At 36.5% G+C, this 16,576-nt stretch overlaps 1 protein-coding gene across 2 annotated transcripts in view; it reads right to left on the reverse strand.

The window, feature by feature from the left end:
• Positions 1 to 3,541: 3,541 nt before the first annotated feature.
• LOC306888761 (solute carrier family 66 member 2-like) overlaps positions 3,542 to 16,576 on the reverse strand; it is a 48,595-nt gene continuing 35,560 nt past the window's right edge. For both annotated transcript variants that reach the window (XM_079447202.1, XM_079447201.1), the window contains one exon: positions 3,542 to 5,685. In XM_079447202.1, coding sequence (XP_079303328.1) covers positions 5,511 to 5,685 — 175 coding nt within the window. In that variant the 3' untranslated portion in view covers positions 3,542 to 5,510. The remainder of the gene's footprint in view (positions 5,686 to 16,576) is intronic.

The following is a 16,576-nucleotide window of genomic DNA, read 5'->3' on the forward strand; positions in this document are numbered from 1 at the left end:
TCGGGGGCGGAAAAAAGAAGAGACAGCGGGATGATGCTCGCGCGTCGCTTGCAGGTAAGGCAATGTTTTAAATAAAAATGTTAGTTTTGTGCGTGTAGTATGCATGTCCAGGGGCGTCGGCGCGTCCGCGTCGCTAGTAGTGCAAAAGATCCGGGGCTTTAGCCCTGCATGTTGAGTCTTTTATTTTAACGGGGTCCGGGGGTTTCTCCCCCGGGAAATTTTGAAACTTGGGCTGTTAAAGATGCAGTTTGTTTGAGAAGGAAAGGAAGGCCAATCGTTGGGGTCCTCATCGTCATATTTGAATGACAAATAAAGCTAATTTTCCCCCTAGGTAGGCTATATGTTACAGATGTGTGTGCATATAGCTATTAGTGCAGAACGTTCCCTATTGTAATTTCTTCGCTTCAATATAATGCCTATCTGCCTCTTGGTAAGGTGAACTTTAGAAAAACCCTGCAACTGAACGTGATGTGATTTTGCCAAATTAGACCGCTTAGATAAAGTTTTTTCGTTGTTGTTCTATGCGGTCATTTTCAAGAGGTTCGGCCAAGGGCGACATCTGTTGGTGAAACTGAAATTAGAAAAAAAAACCCCACAATCTCAGTGTTTGTATATTTTCATATTCACAGAGTTGTCAAATTATTAGGGCTGGGAAAAGATTAATCTCGATTAATCGCATCCAAAATAAAAGTTTGTGTCTACATGATATATGTGCGTGTACTGTGTATAATTATTTTGTATATAGAAATTATATATACAAAATAATTATACAAAATTATATATACAAAATAATTATACAAATTATATAAATTATATATACAAAATAATTATACACAGTACACGCACATATATCATGTAGACACAAACTTTTATTTTGGATGCGATTAATCGCGATTAATCTTTTCCCAGCCCTACAAATTATGTACAGAATTATTATATTGTGCCGCATCAGACCTCTTTTAAAGGTAAAATAGAGTTTTGAATTTTAAATGTTCCAGTGACACATAGGCCTATATAAAAGACTAATGTGTGCAATATTTTTGTATGATGGTTGATGGTTCAATCAAAAATGCATTTCAGTAGAATCCCTGAATATTTTGTCTTGTATTTCTGAATGCAGGGTCAATGCTAAAATACATGCAAGGAGCAACTCAAGGCCAGGAGTATGTAGAAGTAAATTCTACTGTGCAGTTATGTATGGTTATTTGCAGTTTAAAATGTGCACTTTAAAATTCATACTTCATAAAATTCATACACTTATACTGTTATTTGCACTTTAAACTTTTTTTGCACTTTTAACTTTCTGTGTTTACATTGTTCTGTTCCAATTATTTATTTGCAGCAGTTATTTTGGAAGTAAAGAGAACCTAACTAAGAAATTCTGAATGGTAGTTATTTCTTTGGTGGTGGTGGGGGGGGCACCGCCAAGCGTTTGTGCTTAGGGCACCCAAATGGCTAGCGCCGGCCCTGCACACACACACATATATATATATATATATATATATGTGTGTGTGTGTGTATGTATCTATGTATATGTGTTTATGTATGTATATGAATGATGATTTTGGGGTTAAATATTTTTGACTGTCAGTTCTTGCTTTACTTTGTGCTGCTGAAGCCTTTGAAATGTGAAACATCTGCTTTCATTGTCGTAATGGACAGTGTCTACAGAAGATAAAAACAAGCAAATGTGGTAACTCAATCCGTCATTCCCTGTCCCTGCATCAGGCTCCTCTACCGCCCACCTGAACGCCCCCATTCCTAGGACTGACCAAGAACACCCAGGATTCCTGCAGTCATCAATGTAACATCCTGTACCATATCATTAATGTATGGGATTTCGATTAATGGAGGGATACATGTATTCTGCAGGCTTAGTCTCTCATCTATAATCCAGTCTTCCCCACAACCTTGAATATTTCATACAGAATCTCTTTCACTGCCGACACCAAATGATCATGCAGCCTTGTAAAATGCGGTACAGTAAAGCTGAACACTTTCTGATCATCTGAAGCTGTCTTTATTATCAGTAATGGTCATTCACTGTCTTCGGTCACACACGCTCAGTACAGAATCAGGAAAGGATGGAATTTGGTTTTTCAATTTTACACCCCACTACACTGGTCACACAAGCAATTTACATGTAATTTCAAATGTGCAATCATGCATCAGATGTTATTAAATCAAGTACGTCGCTGAAGCTTTGCACATACAAACAATTCAGCAAAAAAAAAAAATTCTAAAAGCAATACATATATTGTTACATAACATGGTGCCATATAGTGGTTCATCTGATATTCACACAACAGGATGTGTGGATGAAAATTACAAAACTAAAAAAAAGGACAAAAGTAATGTTTGGATATTTCATACAATGTATGTGAGTGCGCACGCACACATCCTGTGCATAATTCCATAGTCACTAATACCCTGAAAGATTTATAATTATGTCCACAATGCTGTATTATAACAAATTAAGATAGTCTGTCATGTCACTTTTTAAGGCACCTTTTTGACCTGAATGACAAAAATGTTCAGACCATTAAGGCAACATTAAACGATCATTATCACATAATAGAGCATTATCTTGCTCATCCACACTGATGATTAGAGAATTACAAAGCTTGGCAAAGCTATTTACTGTAGCAGTCATGTGCAACTAACAAAACACTGAAAATTGGATACATAAACAGACACAACAGAAACATATCCATGATTATATTAAAGAAAAAATGTCTTTAATATAATCTTTGGAAAAAGTCTTTGGATGTAACTACATTTTTTTTGGGTTAAAGGGAGGTTTTAAGAGGTCCAGAATGTTGGCAAAAAAAGATAAAGAAAAACAAAAGCAAAGGAGAAATGGAGAGAAAATAGAGACTTTTGCAGAAGTCTACATCTTCTCATCTTCTGTTTCTTCTTAAAAAAAAAAAAAGATTCAAAAAATTGTGCAAGTGTCTCCTCTAGAGTTTCACAAGACAACTGTACTGCAAATGTGCAGAGAAACTGAGAAATAACAATATGAACTTAAAATCTCACAAAACTAAATATCAACAATCATTTCATAGTTCAAAAATAGTGTCTAATAGTGTCTAAAGTGTCTATTTTTACTGTTCCTAAGAAAATTTGAATGAAAAACTGATAAACAACTGAAACTACTCTCATAAAGTCTCCTGAGTTATGAAAGCACAACCTCTGATCAACAAATCTTTCCTCTAAGGGAGTGTATTGGTGTGAGACAGGACAAAACTAAATCATGGACACAACCATTCAAAAGTTTGAGGATAGTAGGACAAATAATATTATGAATTTTCAGCAGCCATTATTCTAGTCTTCAGTATCACATGATCAGAATTCATTCTAATATGCTGATTTGGAGCTCAAATACTTATTAGCCAACAAAAAGGACCCCAAACTTTTGAACAGTAGCGTACGTGATCAATCAATATTAACTTAAAATGTACAAAAGTATATAGTTATTTCCATATGACATTCAAACATATGTATTGCATAGAACAGCATTAATGCAATGTATTCTTTTTTTGGAAGAGAGTGAGCTCACACAAAGTCAACCTATGACTAAATTTGTTGGTGGTTTTGACCTTTGCTGGGGTCAGATATGTTGATATGTCGGTTAACAACACAACAGAACAAATATTTACCACACACAAAGTCTTAGCACAATGAGAGCTAAAGCCAATAAAGCTGCCCATGCAGGGAGTAAACAGCTGAGGCTTTGTGACCACCTGTAACAACCAATGGCTAAACTTTGACGATCAACTAATGCTAAAGGAGCCAACGGGCTTAAACAGTCCATGGGCATGTTGAAATCCTAACGGTTAAACATGGGCAGGGAAGTAGAAAGAGAGCCAAAACTAAGATGGAATCTGGAAATGCTTTTTTAAGGCCACACCTGTAGTCCTGAGCAGCCTGGCGCTATAGTGGGATTTAAAGTTATAGTGACCTTTTCTTTGCAGTGATAAATAGCACATAACTCAGTGCTGGTGTGAATGGTAACTTAATAGAGTGGAACTATTTTATGATGAGGTCTCCTCATATGTGATCAACCGCGTTGAGGTGACTGCATTTTTTCCTCACCAGTCCCATCAACAGTCCAAATGTCAATATTTGTGGGCAGGCTGGCCTTCATCTTGGTGTGACATGCATGGATAAACATGAACGATATATGACTGGTTGAGGTATTCATTGTCATCCTTAAAGGACATAGCAGAATATGAACCCAAGATGGCTCAAAGCTGTCCATCATTGGCTTTGTGTGGTTACTATGAACTGCAACTGCTTTTTCATTGGAATATTACACATTATTATTCCACTTTTACAAATCAAAAACCCTGGGAAAAAATATTTATTTTACGAAACACTAGCACTAACAGTATAAAGTGAAATTACTTTGCTGAAAAGTGACTACTGATCTTTGATAACAAATCTGTCTGTTTTTTTCTCATTTGCAATGCAATAATACATAATAAATCAATTGTGCATTATATATTTATGGCATACCCTCATGCATTTCCACTGATATGGTTTGGTAATTAAAGTTTGGTAATACAGTCATTCATAAGCTACTGGTTTTGACTCAGTCTCAGGTTTAAAAGTCTAACATTAATCTGCTACTTAAAATATGGATTTTTGTGTGCAATTATGCAAGTAACAATTATTTAGGTACTCTAAAATGAAAAAAGAACCACAAATTGTTAACAAATGAGCTAGCAGTTTGAATACAGGTTGTGGCAGATGCATTTGGAACATGCATTTCCCAGCACTTCAATTGCACTAAGAGCATATTGGCTCTCACAAAAGTACAAATAATGTAAAAATAACAAAGTGAAGGGGCATTCATTTGTCCTGTGGTAGTGATGGTTTGTTGGTTGGATTAGTTAAATGTTTTTAACAAATTATTTTAACAAAAAAATAAAAAAGGTATAAGGATATCCAGCCATTGCATATAAGGCCTGTTCACTCTTCTTTGAATGAAAAACTTGCTGTTTGGTAAGACATAAATAACTTAAGAAAAAAAAATCTTGTTGAATAAAAAATTAAAATACAGCAGGGTTCAACAGACTGAAACCACATTGAAAATCTGGGATCCAAAATCTAAGTTTTAGGATTTTAAATAGAATTAAAACCAAGCAGCATTACAACTAATCAAATACAAAATATTAGATAACTTTTTTTTTTGCTTTACCAAATAAAATATTGAAACATTTTTAATAGAACTTTCACTCAAATTTTAAGGCTAATAATACACTTTCTAATAAAAACATTAGATAAAATAAAAATAAATATATGATTAAATATTAACATTAAATTGAAGTTATATTAAAAGAGAGAAAAGCAAAATAGAACTATTTTCACTAGCAGTTTCAGACTTTTAAACCCCACTGTGTATAAAAAAAATTATAAAATAAAAATAAAAGCATGTAGTTTTGCAGGCAAGTAGCACATAGAAATGTCCTTATTTAGGAGAGTTGATCATCATTATTGTAGTGATCTCAGCCCAGTTTGATTCTGGTGTCCTGGCCGTAGTATCCCACCTGGAGCAGAATGGCAATGTCAATTAAGATCTGTACTGCACCACAGACCACAAACTGGGTGGGGCTTTCATTGATCACGAAATACGTGGTCTTAAAGATGTCACCAGCCGTCCATAAAAGCACCATCTTTACGCTGAAAAAAGGGAGAGAGACAAAGAAATAGAACATTTTATTGAAACATTCAGAAATACATTTGAATAGTCTCTCAGCAGTTGGCAAGATCCCACTCAGCTATAAAGCTCTGATAAATGAACCTCATTCGAAACCTTTTAAAGGCGTCACCAATACATCAGAGTAATGTATCGTACAATGTCCTGTCCTCCCAGTTGATAAAGTCATACATCTGTATATCTCACACATTTACAAGTCTCTGAAGTCTTGTGCAATTGAGTGCAGCTTTCAGCTAAACTTAATTGAATTTAGAGGACGCAATTATTTATATAAAATTTCTATAAAATAGTGAAGGGGTGAGGAAACAGGTAGACTCCAATTATCAAACTTAAAGGGATAGTTCACCCAAAAATGAAAATTACCCATGATTTACTCACCTCAAGCAATCCTAGGTGTATATGACTTTCTTACTTCAGACAAATACAATCTGAGTTATATAAAAAAATGTCCTGGCTCTTCCAAGCTTTATAATGGCAGTGAATAGGGTTCAAGATTTTGAAGCCCAAAAAAGTGCATCCATCCATTATAAAAAACACACACACAGATTTGGGGGGTGGGCGGGATGCATTTGTGTATGGAAAATATCAAGATAAAAAAAAATAAATAAATAAAAATCTCTAGCTTCCACTGTTGTACATGTTTATGGTATTCCAGTGGATGATGTAAGAAGTAGTCGTAATGTAAGCTCTGTTGAGAATATGCTAGTCTCGCAAAGGAAAACCAGTCTCCTCTTGGCTTACAGTGGTGGCCAAAATTATTAGAACACCTGACAGATCTGAAAATATTGACCTCTTTTGCTTCCAAAACATGATTTCATTTCATAATATTAATAAAACATGCAAATGGTTTCTCGGAGAACAAAAAATATCAGATGAAGTGAGTCGTACTGTTTTTATCCACTTTGAACTTTAGTATTTAGTATGTCCACCTTTTGCAGCAATTACAGCTGCACATCTTTGGCATAGTGTCAACATATGGCCTATTCCCTGAGACGTTTAACACTAATGTTATCCCATGCTTTCTGCAACTCAAGCCAAAGGCTTTCCTTTGAAAGTACAATAGATCTGTTCAGTTTATTTTCCAACTCGCCCCAAATTTGTTCGATGGGGTTGAGGTCTGGACTTTGAGTGGATCACATAACAAGCGTCGTTTATGGCAAATATCTTTCAGCACTATATACTCTAGTATTTTTATCTAAAGCCAAACATGCTTAATTCAAGCCCTTTCAGCTCCATGCGCTTTCTCTCTCTCTCTCTCCAGACGCGCACCGGCACCAAGTTTAAGAGCTGCGGATGACGTGGTAATTTTAACACCAACAGAAACAATGCTGCAAATCTAGTTATTTTTCTTACTATGACTCTGACTGTTCAAACCAGATGTGAGAAGCCGTTTCTGATCTACATTTAGCATTATTAATCTGTAGGCTAAGAGCATTTCAAAAGAATCATAATTGGGAAAACTGTTGTTAGATGGCTTGGATAGAACTTAAACTTTGAAACTGATATTTGTTTTCTGCTCAAGATGAGAACGTTTTGTTTATTGCAGACATTTTTAGAAGATAATGCTTACAATAGGCTATATTTAAATAGCATAGATTTCAGGAGGAAAACCCTGAACAGAAACAATGTTTTTTGTCACATGGCCTCGTATGTATCTAAATGTAAAAGTATAATACATGTAAAAAATATGTATATTTTTGTCTGGACCTTTGCTTGGAAGAATATATAGAGGCCACACCTCTTGGAACTTTAATTGAATACCCGTGACTTTTATGAAAACTAAATACTTGATTTGTATGGTTTTGTAATATCTGTGTCACATATTTCCTTATGTGTCATGGTAGATAGGACTCTTATTATAGAATTTGATTACAGAAAAACTGTTTTGACCATGGGAATGGATTAAAACATGTAACAGGCTGGATGTACATTAACCTTACATCTTAACTCCTCTTTAAAAAAAAAAAAAAAAGCAGATCATAGATCATATATTTGGTCTATAGCCTATAAAACAGCTTCGTAAACAGGAAGATTTCAGTACATGAGGATTATGAATGGGATTTTTTTAGCGAGCCATTAAATGACTTGAGACTTGACTCGGACTCCAGGGACAAAGACTTCAGACTTGACTCGGACTCCAAGTTAAAGACTTGTGAACATCTCTGATTGAAATCCTCCAAAATTTCTCTTTACAAATCCTTGTTTTGTACTTCTAGTTCGTGACCAGTGTTTTGTTTTGCTCTCTCCTCTGCGCTTCCGCATTCGTCACTTACGCTTAGGCCAACGTCCTATGGCATCCGCAGGAACGCCACTCTATCGTCATTTTATGATGGATGGATGCACTTTTTTGGGCTTCAAAATCTCGACCCCCATTCACTGCCATTATAAAGTTTGGAGGAGCCAGGATATTTTTAATATAACTCCGATTGTATTCGTCTGAAAGAAGAAAGTTATATACACCAAGAATGGCTTGAGAGTGAGTAAATCATGGGGTAATTTTCCTTTTTGGGTGAAAAATACTATCCTTAAGGTATATTATGGCTCATAGAAGCCATAAGGTATATTATGGCTCATAGAAGCTATAAATAGATCCATTTATGCATTATATGCAGAAAACTTACATTTAAATGTCAATTTGACCTTGTGAGGTTAAGAGACGGAAGGAACAGTGCATCCTGGGACGCGGACTGAGCCATCTTCAGGATGCGTGGGGATCACCAAAGCACAATATTTTGTAAATATCAATCCTTGTTCCTTTTTAAAAAGTTTAGCTGTAAAAACTTCCAAGAAGCAGCCAAGGAGAGACACTGCATTCTCAGCGGTATTTATGCTGAATGAGTTCATTCATTTCTTTCAAGTTTAAAGAGGGAAAAGGTGGTCTAAAGATGAGTACAGTCTATACATCAGCTGTCACAGTCAGAGAGAAATGAGCATTGGACTTTTTGTGCTCATGGCAATTTTTCACACAACGTGGGGCAGCAGAAGCAGACATCTACAGTAATGAAATGGTCCATTCTTGCTAGCTGTCTACTTGATATTGAAAACCCACCCATCTCAACATGAAATTGATTATTGTGCATTACGTTCTTCCTTATCTCTGTCTATGCACTGCTCTGGTGTCACAAGAAGATTGCGAATAAGAATGTAGGAACATCTGCTGGCAGGAGAAGCGATGTTCGCTAACAGCAGTGTGAAATATCATCATTTATCTGGCTCTCAGATACTTTAGAGTGCTAAAATATCCTGTTATGGACACTTCCCTACTAGATCAAATAGATTAGGCACTTTATCTTCATAGTCCTGGAGCACATTGTCCACAAAATTCAGATAGTTGGTGCTTCAAGCAAACAAACAAACAAAAAAAAGTGTCATGGAGGTGAACGAGGTGCAACAATGAAATGGAAAGGGCCAATAGGGATCCTGAAAGTTATACTTTTCATAAAATGGAACATTTTATATCCGAAAATCTCCATTAAAACATCCTGCTTAATATGCTTTGAGAGGAAACGTGTCCTCTATGTCTGATCTCAAAGTTACGCCTCTCATTCCTCTTCTCCTTCATTCGTCTTTTGCATTAGTTTACTCTAGAGACCATCTTCAAACATCATTAATGGGGATGAAACATTAATGAGGTAATTAAAGGGGGGTGGGTCATCTGTACAAGAGCGATGATAACAGTGACTCCACAATAAAAACCACTTATTGGTTCTCCATCTTCCGCCCAGTGATCTCAAACTCTTTCAATTGTTCCCAAATATTAATTCAAACAAACACGCCTTTTCTCGCTCACAAAAAAAAACCCTGCTATCTTTTTCCCTGCTCCCCTTCCCCTCTGAGCCCTATGCGGATTGACAGCAGATGAAAGAAATGCTCGGCAAATAGTGAGCAGCGTTTCAGGGCCTGTGAGAGAGGTAGAAGTGATTATTGCATTGATTAGCAGAACTGAGGCCACGGTTACAGCACTCCCAGTCCACACTGAACAACCCTGACAAGCCTTCAGTTGATCCTCTTCAACCTGACACTCTCATCTCTACACTGAGAGGGAAAGAGAGAGGCAGCAAGTGAAGAAAGATTACAGACCGAAAGAAAGATTAATAGTAGTCAAAATGAAAAGACAGACAGACAGGTCAATAAACAAAACGAATGATAGAGGGGTAGAATGTTACCATCATAAACAGATAAAACGTTAAGAACAGACATACAGAATGAGGAAAAAAAGTGTTAGAACACAAAGGACTGGAGGATAAACTGAATTATCAATAGAACCATAGACAAATGTTATATAAAAATAAAACAATAAATATAATAGACAATATACAGATAGATGGAATGATAAAGGGAGTGATAAATCAAGAGAATGATTGATTGATAGACAGAATGATAAATCGAGATAGAATGATAGAGAGAATTATAGCTGCAATGATCAGAAAGAACAATAGATATAGCAGCACACAAACCAAATGGTAGTTAGAACAATAGATGGAATGATACAACCCCTTCTTGTATAACTGGTCCGTTGGTCTGGTGAAGCATACTTCAAATCGATAGTTAAAAGGTCTGTCTACTGGAGGCTAGAGACACCAGATATATAAGACGCAAGACAAGCCTACCAGGCTTCTGATGAGATTTCAGTTTTGACATTTGGCAGAGACATCTAAGAAGGGGCAACATTCTGAAGATCTGCTCCAGACAGATCTATCGACACACCGGCATCTTCCTTTTTCACAGTCTCTCTGGTTTCTCTCTACTGAATTCACATCGATGGAGCAATAAACCGTGACCAGAGAGTAGCCTCTGAAAGAGGTACCAGAACTCTCTCATAAAGACCCTCACTCACTACAAATGTCCACAAAGGGACTGAAGAGAAACAGAAACTTTTCCTGCTTCTAGTCGCTCTTCACCTATGGAAAGACAAAGATAAGCACAAAACAAAACCTTGAGACTCCGTCAGGGACAGCAACTGTATGAACCATTGAAGGGCTGAAGGTAAAGTAAGCTCTTCAAAACTTTGGCACATTTGAAGACGGGCGAATTCAAACGGTCAGTGAGAGAAAAGACAGGCCATCCTCAACAAAAAGAATATGAAATATGCATATAGATCGATCCATCCGGCTCAAACACGAGAGAGTTTACACACTTCCTAAAACAGATCAGTCTCCACACACACAAAATAAAAGACAAACCACAGAAAAACCTCCAAGAGGAAAAAGTGATGGAGACATTAAATGCCTCAAATCAAATTATGGTTCTCCACCATATGGCAACCAAACAAGCTCACACGGATCACTGTCTTACAAACAAAGCTTAGCCAATCAAAATAGTCAGAAAATACATTCAGCACAGCTGCGACGTGCTTTGGATGGAAATAGAGTGTTCAAGTGGCCTTTAAATCAGTACGGTTGGACATTATAACATCCTCCGTGATATATTTCTACTTCTGTATACACAAACCCTTATGAGTGATGCTAATGTCATACAAATTGGCATGTCAACCAGAAAAAAACGATTGTTTTCTCTTTCGTTCCCTCCAGAATGCCGGCACTCTGCTCTCTTGTATTTTTCTTGTTCCTCACCCCCCTCCTCCGCTGTGCTTTGCCCTGGAGGGAATGTGAATAATTCTGTTGCGGTACTGGTCCTGGCAAGCAGTGGATGTTAGCGGCTCCTCTAATTTAATCACACGACTCATTCTGATCAATGGGGACTGTGCAGGATGCTGGCATACCTCAGCTCACCTTGGGTCATGTGGGGATCCACTCCAATGGCTTTTTCTTCTCTAATTAACCCAGACATGACAGCCAACAACTGTGAGGGCAACAACTCTACTGATAAAGTTCTGTATGTTTGCGTGCCTCTAAGCGATAGCAACTCAAAGATCGAAATGTGTCCGGACATACCTTGCTAATATGTGCTGAGGTGAAACATCACTGCCAGGTATCAGAAAGTCAATGGCTATGTTTAGAACAGTATATTACTATTTCTGGAGTATGAATCATGACCTCTTCAATACCAAATTAAGGAAAATATAAGCAAAATATATTCACAACATATCAGTTATCAGCCATGATGGACAAATTCTTCGATTTATCAGTAGCGGCCCATATTGGTCATTTACTTATTTTATTTTTTGTCTGTATATAAGATTTAGCTAACTCTTGCCATTATGAAAAGGCTTATAAATAATATAAGGCTGAATAAAATTAGTCTAGATTAGATTTGCAATATACACGTTTTATCGGTTATCGGCCATAACATGGAAATAATTCAGATTGCAGTTATTAGCTTTTATTCAGTATTGTGCATCCATACACAGTATGTTTATTTTATACATGCAGGGAATAACTGAGCTACACTATCTTCAAAAACTTGGGGTCAGTAAGATTTTTTTTTTTTAAAGAAATTAATACTTTTATTCTGCAAGGATGCAATAAATTGATCAAAAGTCATGTAAAGACATAAAATAAAAAGAAAACATTGAAAATATGGTAAATAAAGATTTGGAAAGGAATACATTTTTTAAAATATATTAAAATAGAAAATAGTTATTTCAAATTGTAATAATATGCCACAATTTTACTATTTTACTATATTTTTTAATAAAAAAATAATTGGCTTAGTGAGCTTAAGAGACTTTTCAAAAACATTTTCTGACCCCAAACTTGTACACTGCAAAACATATTTACATAATCAGTATTTTCACTTTGTTTTCAGTAAAATTATCCTAAATTAATCCTAAAACTGGACAGATTTACTTGCAAAGATAAGAAGACTTGTTTTTAGATATACTGTATATCGAATGCTTAAAATAAGAAAAAAGGGTGTGAGAAAATGATCCCAATAGGAAAAGAAATTTAATAAATTAATTTAAAATATATACAAGAAAACAAGTATTAGTGTACTACATTTGACTAAATGTACAATATACAATATAGAGTACAATGATTTTTAAACATGTCCTTTTATTATTTTATTGGACTAAGTTATAACACTTTGCACAAAATAGGATTAAACCTACATTACTGAAATTAAAAATGCAAAGTAGCTGCCAAATGTAATATTCAAAGACGATGTCTAAGACAACAATGCAAAACTTGAAAAGTTTAAAAAAGATTATCATTGCATTATGTTTCACGTATTTAAATTTTTAAACAACAGTAAGTAGAATACAATATATACTTTCTAGTATTCCATTCTAAACATATAGTAGGTTGTTGGCAAATAAGAAAAAGAAATGGCATCCCTCAGTTTTGTTGACTTGCTTTTAGGTTAATAACGCATTTCTTTTACTCTGCTTGTGTCCATTTTCATGGATTTTGCTTCGCTAGCCATGATAAATGAGTTTTTACCACCTGGGTGTTTCACTGAGCACCATTTGAAGCGAATATAAGGTAGATCACATGCACAAACAGACCACAGAAAGACAAATAGCTCCCACCAGTTGTCATAACAGCAGCCACAACAAATCAGAACCGCATCTATGCTATTCAAGGACACTATTCCTTTCCCCAGATACCCTGCATAGCCAAGTTATATCCGCTGCTTCCTTATTTTTATAAATACGGAAGCGTTTCCAATGGGTGTGAAACTCCCAGGGGTAATCAGGGCTGATCAGGGCTCTGTGTGAGCAGCGAGGCCCATGGCGAAGCTCTGTCTCGAGGGAGAATCTGGCTGCGTGTCTCTGCTTGTTAGGGAGACAGATTATAGCGCACTTGGCTTCATCAACACAGCAGGGGATGCTAACTACGCTCTTGACTTAGCATGGAGCCTAAACCCCAGTAACTGGTCTCAGCCGATATTAGAGCTGAGTGGCTCGAACTTTTTTTGTTAACTTTTTAACATTTTAAAGCTCCTGTGGCACCTGAACTGGGAGAAGTGGGAGACAGCAGGTGAAAGACAGCAACAGTACAGTGATGCTTGCTGTGCAATCTGAGTATTTGAGACTTATTCAATTAGACTTAAACTATATATAGTGATTTTGAATTAAAGAAATGCATGGAAAAGCCTCTTCAGTTCGGTTTCTTTTTCAATCTTACAAAATTCAAAGATGCTGCAGGTTATTTGTTGGATCTAATGCAGAAGTGCAATGACATGCAACAAGTGCAACTGTGATGCAACATTTCATTTAAGCAAAATCAAAGTCTAAAATCTCAGTTTACCTAAAACCTAAACACCATTTTGTGGTATTATTGCCATTGACTTGAACCAACACTGATGCCATTACTGAAAAAATTGCATACTGAATTATGGATGCTCTTCTGTTTTACCTTTATCTGCATATAAAATTTTGCTAAAGCAGCACGTTATGATGAATCACCGTCTAAAACCATATCTTTAACATTACTGGAGCAGCTAAGCAAGTGTCGGAAAATCAGAAAAGTTGAATAAGAATAATAAATAGTTCCACTATTACATTCCTCTGTTATTGTTCTAATTGTGGCGTGGACTACCTTGTTGTCATTGAATTACATTATAATTATTAGAATGATTATTAAAACTTTATAGTTATAGTTATCAGTATCAGTCTTGGTGTGAATGACCCTTTACTCCAACAACAACCGGCATCTAAGGTCTTGCATCAGACAAGATGTTTTAAAATGAGGATAATGAGTGTGAGTCTGTGTTGGAGAATATGCTGTAGGAGAAAAAGGGGTTCACAGGGTGAGACTCCATGTATGCTGGTTCGTTAAGTCTCTATAATTAGAACCATCATCAAAGAGTCCACACCAAGGCTAAAGACGATAGCCATTTGAAATATAATTCATACTGAATGTGGTTGTCAGATACCCAAAAAAGAAAAAACCTTAGATAAAATAGGTTGAGCTCCTTTTGCTCACGTGTCAACAGAGCCCCCAGGGTACAAAATTTGAAATGAAAAAGATCAGGAATCAATTTCTGTAAAAATACAAATGTGAACACACAAAAAAAAGCCTTTGTCAAGAATTCTGAGGGCCTTTCAGAACTTGAAAAATGGGGTAAAGCCTCATGGGAGAAGGGAGTCAGCATGTGGCTGGATACCCGGTCCATTAATGTCAGTCACAGTCTAAGACACACATTGTCCTGCTGTTCCTCACTTCATCCTATTTTTACATCTGTGTTTCCACCAGAGCAAAATGAATTTAAACAGCAGCAGAGGTGGACACAGAATCAACGAGAAGTTCAAACGAGGAGAAAGAAGGTCAACGAGATGGGAGCTTTCAGAGAATAGCAAGGGGAGATGGACCATTTAAATCCTTCAGGTTCAATAAATGTCTGGCTCAAGGGCACAGCGTTGGACCCTCCCAGCTTCACTGGCCCGTATTACGGACAGTAGGAGGGTATGGATGGTTGCTCTTGTTAAAGACAGTACTGCATGTGTCATTGGTAGAGGTACTGATGTGGAGTCTATCACAATACCTCATACAACTCGCTCTACAAGGGCACAGCAACACAAACACAAGCTCTGCTCCACAACCTGGTAAGCTGCAAAGCTAGACAGCATTTTACAACCAAAAAAAACCAAAAACAAATATGAAGAACAAATCAAAATTTCTCAATTATTCATTATCTGCAGAAGCTCTCAAATCTCATTCACACGTCTGTGTACCGAAGCTTAAATCACAGACAGATCACAAATGCAATATGTAGATCCTGAATTAATTGAGTGAATTATTATTATTTTTTTTATATTGTTTGTAGTAGTTTCTGCACATTTAATCATTTTAGACAAAATCCCAAAAAGTTTGTGTGGAGCCTTGTCAGGTTTAAAGGTTCACTACATATTTATACGCAGATATATGAACACAATATATTGTTTACTGCAGTGCTGTCTTGGTGACAGATATTTTCCATTCATAGATGTTGAAGGATGGCTTTAAATACACACTCTGTACCATGTCTCCAAAGACTTTGCAATAATAATAAATTCCCTCGCATACCCCAAAAAACACAGATGTCAGTGCAGTGATCGGTCGAGGGCCGCCGATGCCTGCAGACACTCTGAAATCACGTCAAGGGCAAAGGCATTACACACTACACGCTATGGCAGTGACACATTCATTGTGTTCATAAAAAGATGGATTTCCGGAGAAATGCCATTTACATTAGCTTCCATTTTCCCTCTCTCAGCCTAAACTGTGCTCACAATGTTTAATTTGGCTCATAAAGGGGAGCCTGGAGCGTGTGTCACACTGAGTTCTGTGGAGCAGACCATGAGATGAAGGGCTTTTTCCTATTTTTTTTTAAATAAAAAGAGGGAAAAAGAGCTGGCTTCAGCTGAAGTGGAGCTGATATTGAGCTGTGATTATTATGCTGACTGAAGCCTGAGGCTAAAGATATTAGCTTTACTCTAAATTCTCTCTGGTACTCACTCATTTTTTTTTAAAGTACCAGTAAGGTCAACTTTGTTTCACCAAGGAGTCTTCGGATTCGAGCAGAGTGGGCTATAACATCAATTAACGAGCTCATTAGCGTGTCTAAAATTAATTATCTTCATTACGCGCCTTTAATGAGTGATGTCTAGGGTGAAGCATGTCCTGCAAACAATTACCATGTGTGACTTTAACCTTCTCACCATCTACCTGTCATGGCACAGGCGACACACATTATGGCAACAACGAGCAAAAAATACCACAAGAGGATGTAAGGCATAAGCTGTATATTTTGAATGCTGCATGGAAAATAACATACATGGACATACTATTTTTTGTCTAATTAAACAAAATACAAAACACTGAAAACTAAAATCAGCTGTTTTAAATGTTACAGTTACAGAATAGTTCACCCAAAAATTAAAAATTGCTAAATAAATTGTATACACTGATGGCATCCAAGATGTAGATGAGTTTGTTTCTTAATCAGAACAAATTTGGAGAAATTTAG

This window comes from Barbus barbus (assembly GCF_936440315.1).
Source record: "Barbus barbus genome assembly, chromosome: 22".
Taxonomy (NCBI): domain Eukaryota; kingdom Metazoa; phylum Chordata; class Actinopteri; order Cypriniformes; family Cyprinidae; genus Barbus; species Barbus barbus.